This window comes from Hippocampus zosterae, chromosome 4 (genome assembly GCF_025434085.1).
Source record: "Hippocampus zosterae strain Florida chromosome 4, ASM2543408v3, whole genome shotgun sequence".
Lineage (NCBI taxonomy): Eukaryota > Metazoa > Chordata > Actinopteri > Syngnathiformes > Syngnathidae > Hippocampus > Hippocampus zosterae.
In genome coordinates, this window is record NC_067454.1 from 20169164 (window position 1) to 20190563 (window position 21400).

A 21400-nucleotide genomic window follows, 5' to 3' on the forward strand; every position below is an offset into this window, starting at 1 on the left:
GCAGCCTCCGTGGAATGTGAGCATCGCATCCATAGGTCAGTGCGCCAAATTCCCCTGTTTAGAAATGCACTGAGAGCAGCTTTACAGTCCCCTGGTGAGGTAGCACCGTTTGAGCATTCATCCCATATCCTTCAAATCCAGCTTAAGGGCCATGCGCTAGGATGCTCATTGCCTAGTAGGACAATTCAACACACAAGTAGAATGGCAGTCTTCCTCGTTACGTTTTTTTTTCCACCACCTGGACCAATTTTGGGTTATTAGTACAAGTTTAAGTAAACCAACGAGCTGCACTCGGAACATCATAAGCTCACCCACCTAGTATACATGCGTGTTGACCTTACTGGGAGCATATCCACGGCTTTTGCCTCTCTAAAATATTTTTATCGACTCAAGCGAGTTTAACTATGTTTTTCTTCCTGAACATACAGTAAATTTCCTCCTTCATAAGGAACTTGAAGTAATTTTTTTCAGATTATCAATTTAGCCCTCCGATTGGTTAACAGGACCGCGAGCACCAAAGCACGCGGTCTTTTTCTTTCAGCGATGTCAGCCAACAGCAGGGTTATGAAATTTGATTTTACCAACCATCGAAAGCTGGTCTTAGCCACGTCTTCAAAAAAAGAAAACAAACATAAAGCAATCCACAATTTACCAAATCGAACTTTATTTGACACACCACAAAAAGAGGTCATTGTTTTTGTTTATCTGCACATACGGTCAATACAGCAAAGGGTTCCATGCCATCTAAGAAGAGTGTTAAGAATGATGGCATTTTTCTGATTTTGTGTTCGTGAATATAGTATTTTTATTGTCTTAATGACTCTTGATCTCAAGCGGCCTTGGACTCTGCCCGAGTTGAACTCTGACCTTGCGGACTCGGGCTTCACTTGTACTCTGACTTTTGTACCTCGGACTTGACGTGAACTCGATAAAGGTGGCCTTGACTAAGACATGCCGCTTCTTGTGCGCGCTAGTCATTCTACTGGTGCACGGAATGGTCTGAAGGAATTAAGCATATGCTTTAGGGGCTTACATAGGTAACATCACAAGGTTGTGCGAGGTAGAGAGTTGGCCAGGTGCTCGTGGTTAAAAGACAGCCTGTGAATTTTAATGAGCTCGGTGACGAGAGAGATGCAGAGCGTTGGCTTTTGCTTCCTGCAAGATTGCCTGATGCAGGACAGATGCTGCATTCATTTATCACGAGTTAAGGCTCCTTGATGCTTTGACCTCCAACCCCACGACAACAACACAGGTGCTCAACTCTCCACAGAATAAAGACTCTTCAAAATCGTGGTTTGCGTCTTTAACCAGCTGAGCAATTTACTTGGCATGTTCTTGCACCTCATGTTCGGGGCTGAGTAACATGCATATTGAGTAGGCTTACAAACAGGATGACAGAACATCTCAGATAACAAGAACAGCTCACGCCGCCTCGCACACATCTTTGCATCCACACACCACATTTGTTTCGCACTCATTCTTTCACGCCGTTTCGCTCTGTACCTTTGTAAAGTTACTGCTTTGAATCACCCTCACATTCAAGTCAAACACGAGCCTTGAGAGGAAGAAGGTCAATTTTAATAGGCAGGCCTGGGCATTTTGTTTCACAAGGCTCCCCAATTAGAGCCTTTCTCTATGCACTTCTCACTTCACAGCTTGGGAGAGAATGAAGGAATGGGTTGAGGGGGTGGGGTTGGTGGTGGGTGGGGGGTGGCAAGAAAACTTTGCATTTAGTCAGCAGAGCACGAAGACTCAATCGGGAGTAACACGAGGACACCGCGAATGTCCAAAACGATTCATCAAATCATCTAGCAGTTGCCATTGGAAACGGGAAGCTGAAAGGTGCCTGGCAACCGGGATAGAAAATCCCCGATAAAATAATAATAATAATAATAAATACAAAAAAATCCTCCGAGAGTATAGCTCCCTCCATGCACAAATATGAAAACCCGCCTGCATTATTGATATTTATTCAGAAAGATTACACCGAGGTTCGAGGCGTGTGATTGACTTCATATACTGTGAAGATTATATTGACACCATTTGTTTCACCTGGAAGGAGGAACTTTATTCAGATTTTTCCTGATGGTATCAAAACACACACACACACACATGCACACAGACCCTCGGATCACATCGCTCACCTTTATCCCATTCATTATCCTCAGCGGTATACCTTCTCTCATCATTAAGTACAAAACAGCCACAATGCTGAACACACTCACAGCTTCACTCTCACCTCTGTGGTCTGTCTCGCCACAGCACAAGGCGAAGACGAGAGGTCCACTCGAGTCGCACGAGCCGTCCGCATAGTCCAGCTTCCTCACCCGTCCTTCGGCCACAGTGGAGGGGAGAAGGAGAAGGAGAAGGGGAGGAGCGGGAGAGGAGTGAAGGCGAGATGGGCGGGAGGGTTTTTCAGAGTGCAGCCAGGGAGGAATATGAAAGAGAGAGAGATTAAACCTCTCCGGATAAGATCTGCGGTGAATTTAAATCATGTCCCTGTAGGATAAATCAATATCTCCATATGATGTGCCATGTAAACATTTTAGTGCTCACTGGAACGTGGGCATTAATCTGTGATATATTAATTGTGTTTGTGGGTGTGTGTGAGTGTGTGTGTGATTGTGTGTACAGAGCCAGGGACAGTGCACAACTATTGATGTGTGGGTGTGTCTCAATTTATGCAACAGCATCTGAGCCGCCTCTGAAGCACAGATTCTTGAGGTCTGACTGTACGTCATTCATAATGAAAACACTGAAATTCTATTAATTTTCACACCGAGGGTTGGTCAGTGTGTGAGTTGTGTTCACAGTATGTAGTCAGAGAGCCTACACTGGCCAGGCTAGTGCAACGTTAAACAGCTGATTTGGACACAAGTGCCAAAAGAAAGCAAAAGATAGGGCACGGATGGGCAACTTAATTGCTGGAGAAGGCCATAATTTTTATAACCATAACTACTCGGGCACCACACTACACATTTTCTAACCAAATGTATGACATGCAATATAAAAATAACAATTCAAGGACGGCACAAAACAGTTGAACAGTTGAACAGCAAACCAACATGAAGTGGAAGTTTGTGCATTTCTTTAAACAAAATTCAACTTACTCAAAACTGTAATATTATTGAGGTGCTGTTTTTTTTCTGCACCGCCTATCATTCCCAGTCCGCAAAAAACATATTTGGCCGACTCATGTCGCAGCACAGGGTTCTATAAGACCCAGTGCAAGTGCAAATAACCCATCTATTGGTGAATGGTGATATTACAACTCAAAACTAGAGTCAATGCATATTTGCGGTTCTGCAAACACAAAGTCACATATTGACATGTTTTCTTTTTTTCAGCATTTATTTATTTATTTGTTTGGGGGGGGTTGCCTTTTCTCTGGGATTGTTTTTCTCCCTTTATCCCCCCCCCCCCCGTTTTGGGGTGTGGGGGGTGTCCATTTTGTTTTTTAATCAAAGGGCCACTTAGATCGTGGTTGCAGGCTGCTAATTGGCCATCCCAGAGATTTCAGGGCATTTCAGTGATTTTTCATGTTGTCTTTGATTACACTGTGAGAAAGATATGAAAGCTTGTTTGAGCATTTATTCCATATCTTAACAGTTCAAGGTCCATGTACTAGTACAGTCTTTGTTGTCACTAGTAGGACAACTTCGGTGTATCCAGTAAGGTAACTACATCTTGCTTCATGTATACCGTATTAGGTTCTTCACGTGTTAAATACATACTGGAATAAATGCTCAAATGACTTTCCATAGAAACAAGGCTATTACAGTTCTTCTCAGTTGCTTTGGTACATTTTTCAGACCAGAACTGAATTTCTCAAAATGTCTCTGAGCAAGATGCAAATGCTTTGCCATGTTAATGCAAATGATTATGTACAATTATCTCCTGTTTCTGACATTTTCGATTCCTGGTGTCATGTTGCTCAAAATGTGTGACTTGAATTGTTTCACGCTCCACAACATGTTGGCATTAGTTCTCCAGATAAATCTTCACATGCAAAGTGGTTTAACGAGTTGTCATAATATGTCAGGCACATTCTATACATTATCTAAAGACATTTTTTCCAGTTGAATCTTGATTTTTTTTTCTTACGATGCCAAATGTGTGAAGCATTCAATCAACCAATGATTGAAAGATTTTCTTTTGTCTTTGTGCGATGCAGAGCTGTCTTTTCCTTTCTGTATCACAGCGAGATGGTTTGTCAACAAATTAAGTTAAAAAAACAAAGTGAGATGCGAATCTTGCCCAGTGTCTTGCAAACAATCTTCCACAGAAATAAAAGTCTAACTTTTGCATTAAAAATTCAGATTTTGTAATCAAAACTTAAGCGGCAGTTTACATTTGAAACCCCTCCGGAGCACACTCCACTATTGACAACATGACGAAGCAATTTGACTGTCTTATCCATACACCTTCTTATAGCACTGACACGTTCAGTGACACAACTATTTACTTTTGAGAGGTGTACAAAATATTTTGAGAAAGAAAACGGCTCTTGCGGGCGAATCGTGATGTTTGTTTTTTTGTATGAATTGCGTTGAACGATGCATTTACTGTTTTTGCAAGTTTCAATTCTGATCTGAGAAATGGATCGAAGAGATTGAGGAAAGACGAGAGCCACGCTCCCTTTCCCTCAATGGCTCTGCTTTGTTATTGGACACTGCCACCTGCTGTGTATTTTAAAACCATGCATGCATGACAAGACCTTTTTGAAGATCTCATCATTAAAAAAAAAGCTGCAAATCATATCCTCCAGAATAGAATGTTGGTTGATGATGATCACGCTCGCCTGTGGTTGACGTCATGTTCACATTAATGCAAATTTTTTTTAGTTTGTTAGAATTTCATTAAAACGACGGTGGCATTCATTTTGGATACATTGAAATGAGTTTTTTAGAATAGTGTGAGAGTGAATGTTTATCTATATGTGCCCTGCAATTGGCTGCTGACCAGTTCAGGGTGATGTTTTTGACATAGTGTGTTTTTGTGACAGTGTAGTTATTTTGTATCATTCAATAAAGAATCGGAAGCTTTATGAGAGCATGTCCCAAGACACACGAAATCAAAATCCAGCTTTTCATCGCAATTGAACCTTTTCCAGACAAAATCAAGTGAAATAGGAGACTCAACTAATTGTGATTCATTGCCTGAAGTCATCATGTTGAATCATTTACAGTGACAATCTGTCACGTGTTTGGGCCCCTCTGGGCCTCGCCTGTATGCATCCATGTGTGTTTGCTGTCTCGCGTATGGCGCAGCTGAACGCACAGATGCACACTAATCAAGACAAAGCCATTAAAGCAAGCGTTCCACTTTCGGTGCAGCTCAGGTGGCTGTCATCATTTCAATGCGCTTGTACCTTCAAGTGCACCCACCTTGAAACTTGGTGCTGGAATGGGATGGAACTATGCAGTCTTGGCGAGGGAGTAGAGGGGAGGAGGGCAAAGAAATGGACAGCCCCTTGGTCAGTGGCTTGGACCTAGCACGGCTACCGTGGTAACCGCTGTCCAGGTGCGGGGCATGACCATCGCACCTCAGCTGCAGAGTGTTGGGAGGATGTACGCCGCCACCTCCAGAAGACAGGAGAAAGACACACATGGAGTCTCAAGCCATTAACATGAACTGTTGGTAGTTGTCTGTTATTCTGCACCTGAAAAATATTTTTACACATTTCACTTTTACCAATTGATTCAAGCCAATCGAACTTGAAGACAAACATTCAGGATAGGTTAGAAACCTCTTTCGATGTCCACAGAATTACCACTTTTCCCACAATTCCACAACAAAGTTTTCCCACTTTCCCAATGCCAATTCAATATGTTCAGCTCATTCCCGACATCTTGAAAACTATTTTTCCACATTTCCCAAATTTTCACACTTTTCACGACAGTATTCCAAATTTCCTGTGTCCAAATTCCCATTTCTTTCCTATTGTCCCACACTACTATCTATTTAACTACGTTTTACTTTTGTTGTGGTTTTTCGCCGCTACTGAAAGATGCAACCAAACAAAATGCCGTATTCATATCTACTGAACAAAACCTTGTTCTTCAGTCTGTTTTCCACGAAAACATTCCCCTGAAAAGAAAGGCATTTTAGCACATTTCCCTCCTCCTTTAGGTTTTTTTTAACCTTTTCCCATCTCCAAAATATTCAACTCATTCGCTACACCTTGGGAAGTAATAATAATAATAATAATAAGTATTTATAACATTACCGAAGTTGTCAAATACTCACAATTGAATTTTCAAATGAATATAGATTTTCTTATTTACTTTGTGACACATTTCTTGATTGGTTCAAACTATTCCACCTTCAAAATACCTCATTCAGGGTATCTTAGGAACAATTTGTCATTCCCAGAATCCACAAATTTTCCAACAAAATTCCCAAATTAAGTCAAACATACTGAATTTACCACTTCTATCCACATTTCCTGAACAAATGAATCCAGTCCAGTGCAACCTAGGAATAAATATCACATTCCTCAAAAAAACCGAAATTCTCCCAAGAAAATTGCATCTTGAGGTCTCACGTTCCAAATTTCACTGCACGGTCATGTCTACAGCATTCCCATGCACTTTCTCCAGAAAATGCATTCTCTAAATTCTTCACGATATCTTTAGATATGAGCTGTCTGTTGGCAGATTTACAATCGATAATTTTTTACAAGATAGTGATTTATCCCCCCCACCAGTAGATGACGCCAGAAAAATTCAAACCCAGCCACTATCAATTCACATTGGGTTCCTTTAGTGAGGCATTTAGCTGGTTTTCTACCTGCCAATAAAGACCACAGAAGAACAAGAACGAACAAAACATGATGTACAGTTGTGTTTTCTTCTTGCATTTTCCGTTGGGTGATAAGGTGGGGAGAAAATGTGTGTTTTTGTACAGAACAATGTTGAGTGAATTTTTGTTTATGAGAAAAAAACGTTTAAAAATTACTTTTTGTTGTGTTTTTCAGGGTGCCGTTTTGAGAAATTAGTTTGATCACAGAAATTCTCATCTGAATGCATCATTGGACCATACTGAAGTACTTTTGCAAGCAGCACAATAGTGGTGTTCGTCTGCTCTACCCCAAAAAGGAAACAACAAAAACTGAAATGTGCGTGCGCACAAGAATTGTTTAAATCTTTGGTGATTCCCCCATTTTTGCCAATGATCAGGGCTGTTCAAATGTACTGTAAGCAAAACACGCAGTATGATTTTAATGAGACCAACTCCGCTCCTCTGCAACCAAGGGCGGCACGGTATTAAATATTAACGAGGACAATTGCTTTCTCTGAGATGGAGCTCCACTTATGTTTGTCTATCATCATAGCGCTCTTTGAAAGAGAATGTGTACTACAGCAACTGCAGCCTATGAAATACATTTGCTTTACTTCATCAGTAATTTGTCATTTTCACAATTTAGTTCCAATTGCTGCCCCAAACAAAGATTAAGGTGGTTTTAAAGTAAATGTAACACAAGCGGCCGATTGAATCTACTTAGTTCATAGGCTATTCTTCCCTGTATTGTACTAGGTCACCATGTTTTCTTCTGACACACTTGAAATGAGGCTAACTGAACTGGCTCTTCTTGAATCACCCCAGAGAACATGGCTAGTTCCTATAAACAGCTTCATTCAGTATTATAATAATCTCTACTTTCACATTAATCAGGTATTCTGCTTAGATGATAATGACCTAAAATTAGCAAATTGTGTGTTTATTTGTGCTTACCAAGGTGTTTATGGCTCCTCCTTCCAGCTGTTTTTTCTTCCTTGTGTTTTTTTTGTCCAAACACTGCCTTGAACATTCTGCTCAGTCTGTAGAAGATGGGAGACTGCTGTTTATTTGTTTCTTTGGCGCCATAATAGCAGATTTCATCAGATATTGTTGCAGTTAGAAAAAAAGAACATTGTTTGTTTTAATCTATGAAACATTCGTGTTACCTGTTAACAGCTTCTTGAGTGATGTCTTCTTGTAAATCCATACATCACCGATAGACCATGTGCACCTCTTCTGTCGACTACCCACTGAAGTAGAGTCGACGAGCACATGCGTATCCGTTTAATGTCCCAATTTTGAGGTATTAATATTTCATCGTTTGCCCTCTTAAAGAAACAATGTGACTTTTTTCCCAACCTAATCTATTTCATCACAAATCCATGCCAGCAACATAATTGAAACCACATAGCAAGAGGACACAATTTCAGATGGTTTGTGAATAGCTGAAGTTGCACAGAAACGGTGGAATTAGTTGAATTATTGAATGTGAAACTTGAAATGTGGAAGGAGGGGGTGAAAATTGAAATTATATTCCAATATAAGAACTTTATTTAGAAAGTTTAGGGAAACTGCTCCCAAGATGCCCTGAATATTTCCAAGTTGCAAAGGTTTGAAACCGTCAAGAAATAGGAAAGGTGATGATAGAAACCATATATTGTACACATACAATCATCTCATCATATTGTAACACGAACACGAGTGGCCCTGCATGTGTTTGTTAGAAAATAGTAACAACCAGAGGTACAACTACAGTATTTTATTGTTAAGAAAGGTTGGGGGGAAATGCTTCTAATATCTGTTAAAAGTGAAGAAAATCTGCACATTTGCTGCAGATCCATCCATTTTATAATCCGCTTTATCCTCACAAGGGTCGCGGGGCTCCATTCTGAAGGTGACAGTAATGCATTAGACTAGATCGAGTTTATGTTGTCTTGAGAGGGAAGAAATTTCTCATTTGACAATAAAGTTGTATCCAATCCAATGACATGTTTATTGTCTTGTCCACTGCAAGTGAAATAAAAGGGAAAAATAGGACGTCGTGTCTATCATTACGACCACAGCTTTATTTCTTCTTTATTTGGGAATTTCTGTATCAAAATAAGACGTTTCCTTCATGTTGTTACATTGAAGTATTCGTCAACTCGCCTCGGCGCACGTTACAGCTTCTCTGGTGTGGTTTAGCGTTTTGGCCACCAGCAAAGACACGAACGTGTCATTGATACACCGCTTTTCCTCACGAGCGCTGTGTCGTGTGAAAAACTGTCAAGTGGAAATGCGTTGCTGAAGGCGGCCATCGAAAAAGTCTGTAGTGTCGTGAGAGAACAACTGTGTAATAACGCCATCGCCCCAAAGGAGGCAGTATTGGACTTGAATGTGTCTTGCTCACCGGAAGTAAAAGGGTTGTGTTGTTGTTACCTCACAACTGCGTTGCACAGGATTTTGTGCGTATTGCTTTCACGCAACTGACTGGTTTTAACACTTAAAGTATGTATCAACTCATCGTAGCGCATGTTATGACTTCTCCAGATAGCCTGGCTTGTTGACTACGAACAAAGACAATCGCCACATCAGATCGAGTGCGTAAAGTGTCGTGTGAAAATGTGTAAAATAGAAATGCTGCGAGCGCTGCTGAATCAGCGACTAACAGCGGCCGCCGAGGAAATTTTTGTCGTGTTTGAAAGAATGATAGCAGAGGTCGAGGAGGAACTTAGTCGGACCAAAATGGAAAACGAGCGACAACGTCAACGACTGAACGCTTTCGAGACTCGAGTTGTGCTTCGAAGAGCAGGTTTGTTCAATTATTACTCTTATTTGTCCATCCATTTTCTTATCCGACTATGCTCGCAATGGTCGCCGGGCGTGCTGGAGCCTATCCCAGTTGTCTTTTTGCAGTAGGCGGGGTACACCCTGAACTGGTTGCCATCCAATTGCAGACTCTTATTTGTTCAGGAACTAATTTAGTTTGAAAAAAAAGCACACACACAAACAGTATTCCGCATTTGTTTCCCGAATGCAATCCTCATCGACACTTTTACCAAGATTTAAAATGTTCCGTGTAGCTAAGAGCCTCCTTTGATTGGACCACTAATAAACAAATCCTTCGATGACATTTGACCAAGGCACAGTGATTAACAAAACAGGGTAAATGGCTCAGAAAATGTTAACGTGAAGGAAATAGCTTCCACGTGAGATGGCCGTAATTTACATTTCAACAGGTAAATTGTACAGTAAGCAATGTCTTGGGCTAATTCAGTGGCATCACTGTTTGAGTATGAATATAACCAAAACGTGTGTATGACTTTTCTAAACAACATGTGTTCATCTTGTTTATTGCAGATGTGAGTAATGAATGCCTCCCCATTGAGCAGCAGGAGAGCACTTCCAGAGTGGAGCAGGAGCAGGCCAAACCACCCCTCATTAAAGAAGAGGTGCAGCCTCAAGAGTTGGACTTCCCAATGTTCTCTGTCATTGTGAAAGTTGAAGATGATGATGAAGGCAAAGGTCAAAGTAAGCAGAATGGAGCGGAGGAGCCTTCAGGCAACAGCTCAAGTGACCACATGACAATCGAAGGTGATGGTGACCACAGCGGAGGATCACGGTCAGAAAGCCTCTTAGCTCCATTATCAGATAGTGGTGGCACAACATCTGACACTGATTATGATGAACACTCGAAAGAGGAAATGACATGTAATGCTGACGATGGACAGTGGAAATGTTTTCAGTGTGACAAAACCTTTAGTCACAAGATAAATCTGAAAAGACACACGATCCTTCACACGGGAGAAAAACCATTCAGCTGTTCAGTTTGTGGCAAAAAATTCACCCAGAAGGTGCACCTGACATCGCACATGAAAATACACACGGGAGAGAAACCTTTCACTTGTTCATATTGTGGTAAAAGTTTCAAGCGCAAGACGAATTTGACGTCACACACTAGGACACACACTGGAGAGAGGCCATTTTCTTGCCCGTCTTGCAACAAAGGTTTTATTGATTACTCGGCAATGATTAAACATACAAGAACACACACAGGAGAGAAACCTTATTCCTGCTCATTCTGTGATAAAAGTTTTGGTGCAAGCTCAACATTAGTGACACACCTGAGAACACACACAGGAGTGAAACCTTTTTCTTGCTCGGTCTGTGACAAAAGTTTTTATGATTGTTCTGGTTTGGCTCACCACATGAAAACACACACTGGGGACAAACCTTTCTCTTGTTCGGTGTGTGGAAAAAGCTTCAGGGAAAATTCTCTTTTAACCAGACACATGAAAACACATACTGGTGGGAAAATGTTCATTTGTAGTGTGTGTGATCAAAAGTTCTCCTATAAGCATCAAATTGACAAACACCGATGTGCTGGTGAGAAGAGCAGCAGTGCATGAAGCCGCAGTACTTTCAATATACCTTGTAGGTATGACATACCACAACTTGCCGGCCAGCACTGAGGTCTACTGGAAGAGATGCAGCATGTTATAAAGAGCAAGAGATGAGCAGAGAAGAGGCGGAGATGCTCTCCTACTCTCTAAACTAGCATTTATTTGGGAAGTTTTATAGTTCTCATAATATCTAAGCTAATTTCCATTAGCCCCTCTGGGACTTTTCAAATTCTTGATTTTAGGATTATACCAGTGAACTTTCATGAGTGTTTAAATGTACAATGTTTAACTCTCTTTTTAATCTGTCTGTTTTACAATAAACTTAAATAAGAGGAAAAAAGAAATAGCTTGGAGCAAGCACGTTTTACCTCTTATTTGGAGAACTGTGTGAACGAGTGAGAAAAGGCGCGAAGGAAAACCGTGCAAAGTGTGTTTAATGAGTGCTATTTTTTAAAAGAAGTTTAAGAGTGTGGTCAGGGTTAAAATACATAAAGCAAGTTATATGCTCTCTCTAGATCTTGGTTATTCATTTATTGCAGCTGGATCGGGAACGTATAGCTCGTGATAAACTGAGTTTAGTGTCAGTCACAATAACTATCAATCAAATCCCATCATCCATCCATTTTCTAATCCGCTCATCTTCATAAGGGCCGCAGGCGTGCTCGAGCCTCTCCCAGCTGTCTTTGGACGGTAGGTGGGGTCAACCCTGAACTGGTGGCCAGCCAATCGCAGGGCACACAATAGGCGAACAACCATTCGTGTTCACACTCACATCTAGGAACAATTGAGTGTTCCATTAATCTGCCACGCATGTTTTTGGAATGTGAAAAGAAACCGGAGAAAAGCCACGCAGACACGGGGTGAACATGCAAATTCCACACAGGGAGGCCGGAGCCGGAATCGAACCCTGTGCCTCTACACTGTGAGGCAGACGTGCTGACCAGTCGATCTCCGTGCCACCTCAAATCAGTCATATAAAAACCAATAAACCACAGAGGCTTCGGATTGTCAACGGCACAACAGCTTTTTAGCTGTGACTCCATTTTGAGGTGGTCACATGACACCAGTTTATGTGAGTGCAACCCTCCCAATCCCTCTTTCATTTTCATTCAATTTAATGTCTTCTCCTTCTTGCAGCACAAAGCCGAAGAGACACCACAAGATAACATTAAAGCCCCAGTCATTAATTTTTCCATTCTGATTTATTTTTAGAGAACAGTTCCGTGAAGACAGTCCTGAAATATTTGGACAGGTGCATTCAAAGATTTAGAGACGGTCGATCTAAGTTTATGTAAAGGTGATGTACATGTTTTAGTTCATCCTGAAATATCACCACAAAGGGGATTGCACCACAAAAGTGCAATTTGGACCCTTGAAAATTGTCACAATCGTTTTATGATTTTGCATTTGTACATCACCACAATGGATCTGAAAGAAAGCAATGAAGATGTGACTGAAGTATTTTGCTTCTTATTATGCTTTTTTTCTGGAGGTGTCACACAAAGAGATACCAGCAATATCGCTAATATTCATGGAAGTATTTTAGTGAAGTGGATGCAGGTTCCTTCATTAAAAAATAACATGACACTCTAATCATCATTATCTCTTTGTCCACAACTGTATCCGTGAAAACAAAACCACTGTGATGATACAAACAATTTTCCAGGTTCCCAAAATTCGGTGGATAAAAAAGACGTTTAAAAAAGTTGCCTGAACCCATTGCTGCCAGGTTTCCACACCACTCAGATCTTTCCTCCTTTAAGACAATTAAATCAGCACAATGAAAGCTATATGCAATGTAAAAACGTTTCAATGAAACACACGCATTTTGAGTAATATCCCCACCGCCGTATTTCAAAAATACTGTATATCATTACTTCGCATTTTATTCCCTAGACTGGTGGATTGGTTCAATCGTGTTAAATAAAATTAAATTAACGCATAATCGAAGTGGTCCTCCGAATTTTCACTATGCGGCCTTCGGAAAAGTTTATCTTAGAACACCCCTGTCTTTAACATTGCGACAAATTTATAATCCTCAGGGAGTTGTTTACACAACACACTCAAACTGTTAATATCATTGTCATTCAACCCATTAATGAAAATACATTTCTTGCATTTTTATTTTCGCGAGAGCGTCACTAAATGGTGAAGCGCTGCTCGATGCAGTTGGTTGGGCGAGACGTGTCACGTCATCGATGACGGCACTCAGACCAAACCGAACGACTCTGTCGCTGAAGCTCAGCCACTTCATTCCCAGAGCGGTAGTAGCATGCACATCTATTCAAGAGCTGCTATGACCACCCCTCACACCCAACCACTCCACACATTGACTGTTCACTTGAGCCAACGTTCAAGTCATCATCATCATCACCAAAGACATCACTAACACGCTCACGACACTGTCGTTAAAGAGCAACAAGGAGCAACAAGGGAAGTGTGAGGCCCCAGAGCATCGCCTCATCATCTCATCAAAAAGCCTCGACATATTACGTCCCACCACGACTGGGCATCATTCAGAAACACGTCTTGATGCCCTTTTGGAACTTCTCAAGTCAGTGTACGTGTTTGATGTAGCATAGCTCGCCTAGACATGCCTGGGGAGCTTTAAGCGTGACGCAATAAAGAAGCGACAGTGTGCTATGTTAACAAAACGCCTTGACTAGAAACACATCGCTAAGCAGAGTGTGAAGTCTTTGGATCGTCGTGTGAAAATGTGTAAAGTAGAAATGCTAAGAGCATTCCTGAATCAGCGACTGAGCGCGGCTGTCGACGAAATAGTTGTAGTGTTTGAAAGAACGATAGCAGAGTATGAGGAGGAACTTTGTCGGACGAAAGAAGAAAACGAAAGACAACGTCAACTGCTGGATGCTATTTTCATACCTCAAGTCTCGGTTCAGAGAGCAGGTTTGTGGACCTCTTATTCTTACGTGGGTTGTCAATAATTTAATAAGAATACGATCAACGTAATCAGGAGCAGTAGCTGTCATTTCAGAAGTGGGTTGAGGGAACAAATTGTTCAGGGCTGGGGCTGACTTAATCCCGATTTGCCTGACTTAATCCACCTGTTGCCACGTTTTATTAAAAAAATACGATACAAAACACATTAAAACAGCGCACAACCTTGCGACGCACATCTTCTGGAGCAGTTAACAATTAGCGTGTCACTCATAACATGACAAAACATGAACTCTCTAAATAACATGTATTATACGCATGAGAGATGCTGATTATCAAATGTCTTAATGTGTACACATTGCTCCATACGTGTTTAGCGAGTCGAACATACGGTGCCCTCCATAATTATTGACACCCCTGGTTAAGATGTACAATGTCTTAAAATAAATTAATTTTCAATTGTACAAGCATATTCTCACATAGAATATTGTACAAATTGTCACCTTTGTTCCCAACGTGTCACCAGACTTCGTAATGAGTTTATTGATGTTTTTATTTATTTTGGTCCCTGGCACTGATATTGTTCCCCAACAGACAACGCTAAAGTAGATGGCACTTGTAAACACGGACGCGTAGATTGCCAGCATCTTGTTGTACACACTGAAGGATCTGAGCTTGATCAGGAAAACCGTCTGCTCATACCCACTCATCTTGTACAGAACGTCCATTATTATATTCCATTACAGTCATTTGTTCAGGTGTCCTCTCAAGCACTTGTGCTGCGGCACCATCTCAATGTCCTCCTTCATGATAGTAAAGGTTGAGTGGTAGTATGGGTCCTCCAAATAGCCTCTACCATAGGTGATCTATGTATATTTAAAAACTATTCGGAGCACAATTGTGAAGTCTGTTGCTCCAACAGAGCGGCTTTTTCTCACAGCAGAGTCTCAGTTTAGTTTTTTTCCTTGTAGTACTATGAATAACACAGTAATTGTTTGGCATGCTGAAAATGAAAATATGACGCATTAATACACAACTTTAATGCTTCCATCGATTTTCTGGACCGCTTATCTGCCCTTGGGTTGCAGACGTGCTGGAGTCTATCCCGGCTGACTTTGGGTGAGAGGCGGCCAATCGCAGGGTTTATCCAAACAACTATTCACAGCTAAAGCCAATTTAAAGTCTTCAATTTGACTTTATCAGATCACCTGTATTTGCCTTCTTGTGTCCTGCAGAGGTCAGTGAAGAAAATCATCTTGTGCAGCAGGAGTGGAGCTCCAGGGTGGAGCAGCAGGAGCCGGAACCTCCCTACATTAAGCAAGAAGAGCAGGAAGATGACGTCACCAATTTGCCATTAACGGTTATCCCCGTGAAGAGTGAATGTAATGAAGACAAAGGTCAGACTGAGCAGAACAGATGGGCTGCGCCTCCAAGCAGCAGCTCAAGTCACCACATGACAAGAGAAGGTGATGGAGACCACTGTGGAGGATCACAAGCAGAAAGCCTCTTGGCTCCACTGTCAGACAATGACTACATAACGGCACACTCGCCTGAGACTGATGAAGAAGAACACTCCAAAGGTGATATGACATATCACACTGGCAAGAAACACTGGAAATGTTCCCAATGTGACAAAACCTTTGGCGTCAAGATTAATCTTAAAAGGCACATGATCATTCACACAGGAGAGAAACCTTTTGCCTGCTCAGTTTGTGGTAAAAGATTCACTCAGAAGGCACACTTGACATCACACTTCAGAACACACACTGGAGAGAAACCTTTTGCCTGCTCATTTTGCGGTAAAAGATTCTCTCGAAGTGAATGTTTGATAACACACACAAGAACACACACTGGTGAGAAACCATTCCGTTGCAATGTGTGTGATCAAAGATTTTCTTACAAGTATAAGATTAAGAAACACAAGTGTCCCGGTGAGAGGAGCAACAATAAATGAATGAATAAATGAATAAATCATGGACGTTCTGACACCTTGACAAACTTTGAGTGCTTCTGGTTATCTTGAAAAATGTACATTTGACCACCAGGAGTGCCACCTGGACCCCTCACAACTATTACACATTGTTTTCTTTTGCATTTCAACATCACAATAAATTTGAAATGAACCAATCAAGATCTCACCGAAGTGACTTTCTGCGTGTTTTCACAAAAAGAGATAAGATGCATAAAATGTCTGCCATGATATGCACATCACACTCAGTCCCTCAAAAATGTTTCCATGTCTCTTGAACTTTTTCGCAATTACAACCTCAAAATTATTTTTCTTGAGAATTTGTAGTATCGACCAACACAATGTAGCACATAACTGAAACAGAGAAATTTTACGCACACGCACACACAGACATACACACAAACCCAATTCCAATGAAGTTGGGATGTTGTGTTAAACAGAAATAAAAAGACTACAGTAATTGCAAATCAACCTATATATATTTGAATACACTACAAAGTCAATATATTTGTTTAAATTGATAAACATTATTGTTTTTAGCAAATAATCATTAACTTTGAATTTTATGGCTGCAAGGCATTCGAAAAAAAGTCTGGACTGCAGGCAGGCCAGGGTAGTACCACTCTTTTACAGCAAAGCCATGCCCTTATAACGCGTGCAGAATGTGTTTTGGCATTGTCTTGCTGAAATCCGCAAGTGCATCCATAAAAAAAACCTGCATGTACATTTCGCCATTAATTGTTCCTTCACATATGTGTAAGCTTACCCATGCCATAGGCACGAAGGAACAAACATGAAATATCTTTGTAGTGCAGGGGTCCCCGAGAACCATATCCTGCCTGTTTTAGATCTCTCTCTCTCTACTTCAACACACCTAATTCAAATGATCAGCTCATCAGCAAGCTCTGGAGAGGCCTGAAAAGCTAATGAACACTTGTTCATTTGTTTTTTTTGACGAGCCCATAGTGCTGCGTTTTGGAAAGATTTGGAGAAATATATGTTGTGTAAAACAAATTACAATGAACGGAGAACAGATCATTACTGTGTTTGAATCTGAAGGAAAAAAATTGTGTAATATTGTTCAGTTACATGTTTTGTTCAGAAAATTTCATATCCATAAATGTGAATTTCTGAATTCCACCCTGTTATTTAAAACATTTTTGATGGAGGTAGATTATTATTTTAAGTCTCTTGATCTAATGAAAATGTAGATAAATAATTGCTATACATTCAGAAATGTTTAAAGAGAAACTTATCCCCTGTTTTAAAAGACGTATGATTTTAATTAATTTTCTTTATTATTACTCCAAGATTTTTTTTCTTTTAATATAGAATTTATTTTTGTTTTACTGTTATACTGTATATGTATGTAAAATATGTTACAGTAATTGCATTGCCTGATGGTTGTGTTGTATGTATTTTGTCAAATAAAAAAGAAACTGTGAATGACAAAATTTAATTTTCAAGATTATAAACATATCTATCTTTACACATTATGACATTAATTTGGTTATTAAAAATAACTTCTCGTAACACAGCGTGAAGGTATACCGCTTCAGTGCACGGTAGAACTCACTCCTGTACTGAAGAGAAGGAAATCGCGCCCGTGTAGTTAGTCCAAGTGGAGTTTCCGTAGTTAATCTCTGCAAGACGTCGCATTCCAACGAGTAAAATGTTGAGGTTGCCGGATCAGTTTCAGAACCGCGTTTACGGGGTCCTTTTCGCTATTACTTAGTCTTCTTTACATTTTCTTATCATCTGGCATAAAATTGTATTAACATCATCACTTTTCGCGTCATCTCGGTGCGCTTGGAACTCCTCAAGCTAATTTAGCTCGCTAGCTGCGAACAAAGACGCGTTTGTGAGCAGCACATGCTAGCAAGCCTAAAATGTTGACTGTGGAAAGCTGAGCGCGTTTCACTAAATTCTAATTGGTAAGAAAGTACGTGAAGAATGATAGCTGATTACGAGGAGGTTTTCTTTACAGCCAAAAAGGAGGACGAACGGCAGCATTGTTGCGCGTTCCATACAGCAGGTTTGTTTTTTTTCTGTAAGTCCTTTCGTTTTTAGCAAGTCACATGTGCACGCCACAATTCACTTTCAAGCAAAGCATAATGACGAAAAAGATGGGATATTTGGTCCTCAGGTGGCATTTCAGGCCAGACCAAAAACCCATCGACCTGTACAAGTAAACGTTATTTAACCTCTAGGCTTTTGTAAGCACGGCCAGCTGTTAAGTGATTTACGTACTGTTCCAAAGACCTGTTCCAAAATGTAGTAAATATTTAGGTTTTTTCTTAGCATCAAATTTATGTACACAATACCACATCAAAAAGGAAAAAAAAGACTTTAGTCAAGTTATCAGAAAATAACATTTTGTACATTTTCAGTAGTTAATTTCAGTTGTCATAAAGCGGGTTTGTGTGTATAATTTGCAGGGGCTTTAAATTGACAAAATGTAGAAAAATGTAAATACTAAGCATGTGCCGAATGACCTAAAAAGACCACACAACCGTTATGAATGAATGAAGTGAGTTGTATTCATTATGTGAGTCTTTGATTTCCTGCCCTCCAGATGTCAGTGAAGATGAGATTTCTTCTGAGGAACAAGAGCGGCGCTCCAAGGTGGAGCAGCAGGTGCCAGATCCCCCTTGCATTAAAGAGGAAGAGGATGACCACAGCATCAATGAGGAGGGTGACCAGCTTGAGGGGCTGGACTTCCCGGTGATTCGCGTCGTCGTGAAGAGCGAAGACGACGAAGACGAGCCTCACTCCTCACAGCGTAATGTCGGTGATAGCGAGAAGCGATCCCAAACAGAAAGCCTCTTAGTTCCACTCTCGGAGAGTGAAGACACACACTCACACTCTCCCGACACTGATGATGACGAACGCTCAAAAGGTGACAGGACATGTCGTAGTGACAACAAACACTTGACCTGTTCCGTTTGTGGGAGAAGCCTTTATAACAAGAAAACATTGAAAGTCCACATGAGGACGCACACTGGAGAGAAACCTTTCATCTGCTCGGTTTGCGGGAAAACATTCGCTCAGAGGGGGAATTTGATCAAACACACGAGAACGCACACTGGAGAGAAACCCTTCACTTGTCCATACTGCAGCACAAGTTTCAGTGACAGTTCGACGCTTGTGAAGCACATGAGGAGACACACGGGTGAAAAACCCTTCAGCTGCTTGTTGTGTGGCGAAAGATTCTCTCGGAAGTCCAATTTGACGACACACACAAGAACGCACACCGGAGAGAAACCTTTTGCATGCTCGGTGTGCAGTGCGATGTTCAGCGACCGTTCAACGCTGAATAAACACATGAGAACGCATACCGGAGAGAAACCTTTCAGCTGCTCAGTGTGCGGCCAGAGGTTCTCTCAGAAGGGACACATGACGACGCACACGAGACGACATACCGGAGAAAAACCTTTTGCATGCTCAGTCTGCCACAGCAGTTTCAGCGACCGCTCAACTTTTGTCCGGCACATGAGGAGACACACCGGACAGACGCGTTTGCCTGCCAGTATAGAAAAGCTGCACTGAAATGGCATGTTGGTGAGACAATGTTGAGTTACAGTGTGTGTAATCAAATATTCTCTTGTAGACTTCTCATAAGTGAGGCATATGGTGCGTCCAGGTGAAATTTTCAAGATGACCTGAAAATACACTCTACACTGGTACCTTGATTTAGGATTGCTGCACATAGGAACCGTCTTTGTTTGGGTTTTTTTTGCTTACTTTGGTATGTACAGTAAGTAAACTTCTTAAAACCATTTTATTTATTTACATTCTTTATTGTTTAATACAGTACTGTGCTATTTTTATTTTTTTTTTTAAGATGTCGCAGTTTTACTTAGTTGCATGTTTAGGGGGCTTGCAAGTCAAGGCACCACTGAAATTGCTAAATGTGGAAAGTTGTTATTAAAAAAGTGAGAGAAAGGATTGAACAACCAACTCAAAGTTGCTTGAAAACTGCATCCGGCAGATGACGTCGCTTGTTCTCTTTTGTTTCAGAACGGTTCTGTTGTCATTCTTGCACACATTTTCAGACTTACTCACACTTAAACTCTGCTTCACAATGAGTTGAAAAACTCATTGCGAAAATTACTCAAACATTTGTTTGTGAAACATTTGTTGCATTTGACGCAACAAATGTGTCTCTTTGTCAGGTGTTAGTCAACTAAGCTATCTTGAGAAGCTTCCACGAAGAAGTTCATCCTTAAATTTCACCCTGAAAGTCCAATGTCTAGATTTTTTTGTGAGTAGTGTTGGTGTCAAGTTAAGAAACATAACTGTGCTGGTGGATGACGCCGCAGGTCAGATGGTTGTGTTGGTCGCTTGATTAGACAAACATAATCTCTGTGATGATAATGAAATACTATGTGATGTTCGATGTGATCGTCAAACACTGCACGCTTCTGTCTTCAAACATTTTCTGCCGGGACGACAGGTCACATCAATCCATCACATTGGACCACTGAAAATAGGATGCGTCTGTCTGAGGTGAGACACACCTGCCGATTAATTGGGGCGCGCCTTCCATTAAAGCCAAGATTTGAGGAAGATTAGTTAAGCATTTTTGTCACAGTTAGTTTGGCTTGTGTGACAGACAGCCCCAGACATTGGCAAAAATGATTCCATTGTGGCTAAACTATACCAAATTGTGCCCACAAAATGAACATAACATGCTCACAAAATAACCACTGCGGGTTTTATAGCAATCCCATGGACAACTTGGATGTCGGGTTAAACAAATGGAGTGCACCTTCACTAGAAACGGCTATAATCCCAACCTTACTGTTCCTATTAGATCTTTATTCTGTCCGAAATGTAGTCATCTTTCCACGTGGCAGCTGGGCCTTCATACTTGTGGGCTATGTTTTCATTTCAGTATTCTGCAATCAAGGAGCTACAATGATGTATATTTTCATTCAAAACATTTGCCATCTTAAATCCAACACAGACTTGTACATAAGCGCAGCTTAGTTATGTAATATAATATAGAATTACGACTTGGAAGTTCCTAATAAATCACAATGTGAAGTGTGCAGAATGTTGTCATTGTGCTTTACTGGCTGAAAATAACCTTTGTCATTTCTTGGGCCAAGAAACATGTAGGTCAGAGAGAGCATTTACCTCTTAACCCCCCCCCCCCAAAAAAAACTCTCCCCCCCCCCAAAAAAAATCTCTCACACACACCAAAAAAACCCCGACTGCAATGCAAATTATCTGAAGTGTCCAGTGAGATAAAGGATGAACTAGCACTCACATGGCGTCAGTTGACATTTCTACATGTCTGTGTTCCTGCGTGCACAAAGGATATGCTTCAAGTTTCGCTTGCCCAGCAACATGCCTGTAGCTC

At 41.0% G+C, this 21400-nt stretch overlaps 5 protein-coding genes across 7 annotated transcripts in view; 3 read left to right on the forward strand and 2 right to left on the reverse strand.

The window, feature by feature from the left end:
• Positions 1–8096, reverse strand: part of tanc1a (tetratricopeptide repeat, ankyrin repeat and coiled-coil containing 1a) — a 57930-nt gene extending 49834 nt beyond the window's left edge. Inside the window, exons 1-4 of one of the 2 annotated variants that reach the window (XM_052062992.1) lie at positions 7950–8096; positions 7738–7823; positions 5388–5582; positions 2240–2332 (exon numbers count right to left, since the gene is read on the reverse strand). In XM_052062992.1, the coding sequence (XP_051918952.1) occupies positions 2240–2332; positions 5388–5582; positions 7738–7823; positions 7950–7990 (415 nt within the window). In that variant the 5' untranslated portion in view covers positions 7991–8096. Of the gene's footprint in view, positions 1–2144; positions 2333–5387; positions 5583–7737; positions 7824–7949 lie in introns of those variants that run through there. The other variant, XM_052062993.1, reaches the window with a different exon arrangement.
• The window catches only part of LOC127599366 (zinc finger protein 614-like), a 150148-nt gene that overhangs the window by 67004 nt on the left and 61744 nt on the right, over positions 1–21400 (reverse strand). The gene's annotated exons all lie outside the window — the stretch shown is intronic.
• Positions 9160–12160, forward strand: LOC127599333 (zinc finger protein OZF-like). The gene is made up of 2 exons (XM_052063235.1): positions 9160–9574; positions 10123–12160. Exons 1-2 carry the CDS (start codon positions 9385–9387, stop codon positions 11169–11171), a joined length of 1239 nt encoding a protein of 412 aa, XP_051919195.1. The 5' UTR covers positions 9160–9384; the 3' UTR covers positions 11172–12160.
• LOC127599384 (zinc finger protein 572-like) overlaps positions 13459–21400 on the forward strand; it is a 101224-nt gene continuing 93282 nt past the window's right edge. The window contains exons 1-2 of one of the 2 annotated variants that reach the window (XM_052063326.1): positions 13459–14072; positions 15299–17486. In XM_052063326.1, the coding sequence (XP_051919286.1) occupies positions 13880–14072; positions 15299–16017 (912 nt within the window). In that variant the 5' untranslated portion in view covers positions 13459–13879 and the 3' untranslated portion in view covers positions 16018–17486. Of the gene's footprint in view, positions 14073–15298; positions 17487–21400 lie in introns of those variants that run through there. The other variant, XM_052063327.1, reaches the window with a different exon arrangement.
• On the forward strand, positions 17648–20140 carry LOC127599359 (gastrula zinc finger protein XlCGF17.1-like). The gene is made up of 2 exons (XM_052063287.1): positions 17648–18067; positions 18608–20140. The coding sequence occupies exons 1-2, from the start codon at positions 17986–17988 to the stop codon at positions 19579–19581; spliced, it is 1056 nt and encodes a 351-aa protein (XP_051919247.1). The 5' UTR covers positions 17648–17985; the 3' UTR covers positions 19582–20140.

Bases quoted from the DNA above. Each gene is read 5' to 3' on its own strand.
- LOC127599333 (XM_052063235.1), top strand. From the start codon at position 9,385: ATGTGTAAAATAGAAATGCTGCGAGCGCTGCTGAATCAGCGACTAACA. The intron at 9,575-10,122 runs GTTTGTTCAATT...TGTTTATTGCAG, and splicing joins AGTTGTGCTTCGAAGAGCAG to ATGTGAGTAATGAATGCCTC.
- LOC127599359 (XM_052063287.1), top strand. From the start codon at position 17,986: ATGATAGCTGATTACGAGGAGGTTTTCTTTACAGCCAAAAAGGAGGAC. The intron at 18,068-18,607 runs GTTTGTTTTTTT...CCTGCCCTCCAG, and splicing joins TTGCGCGTTCCATACAGCAG to ATGTCAGTGAAGATGAGATT.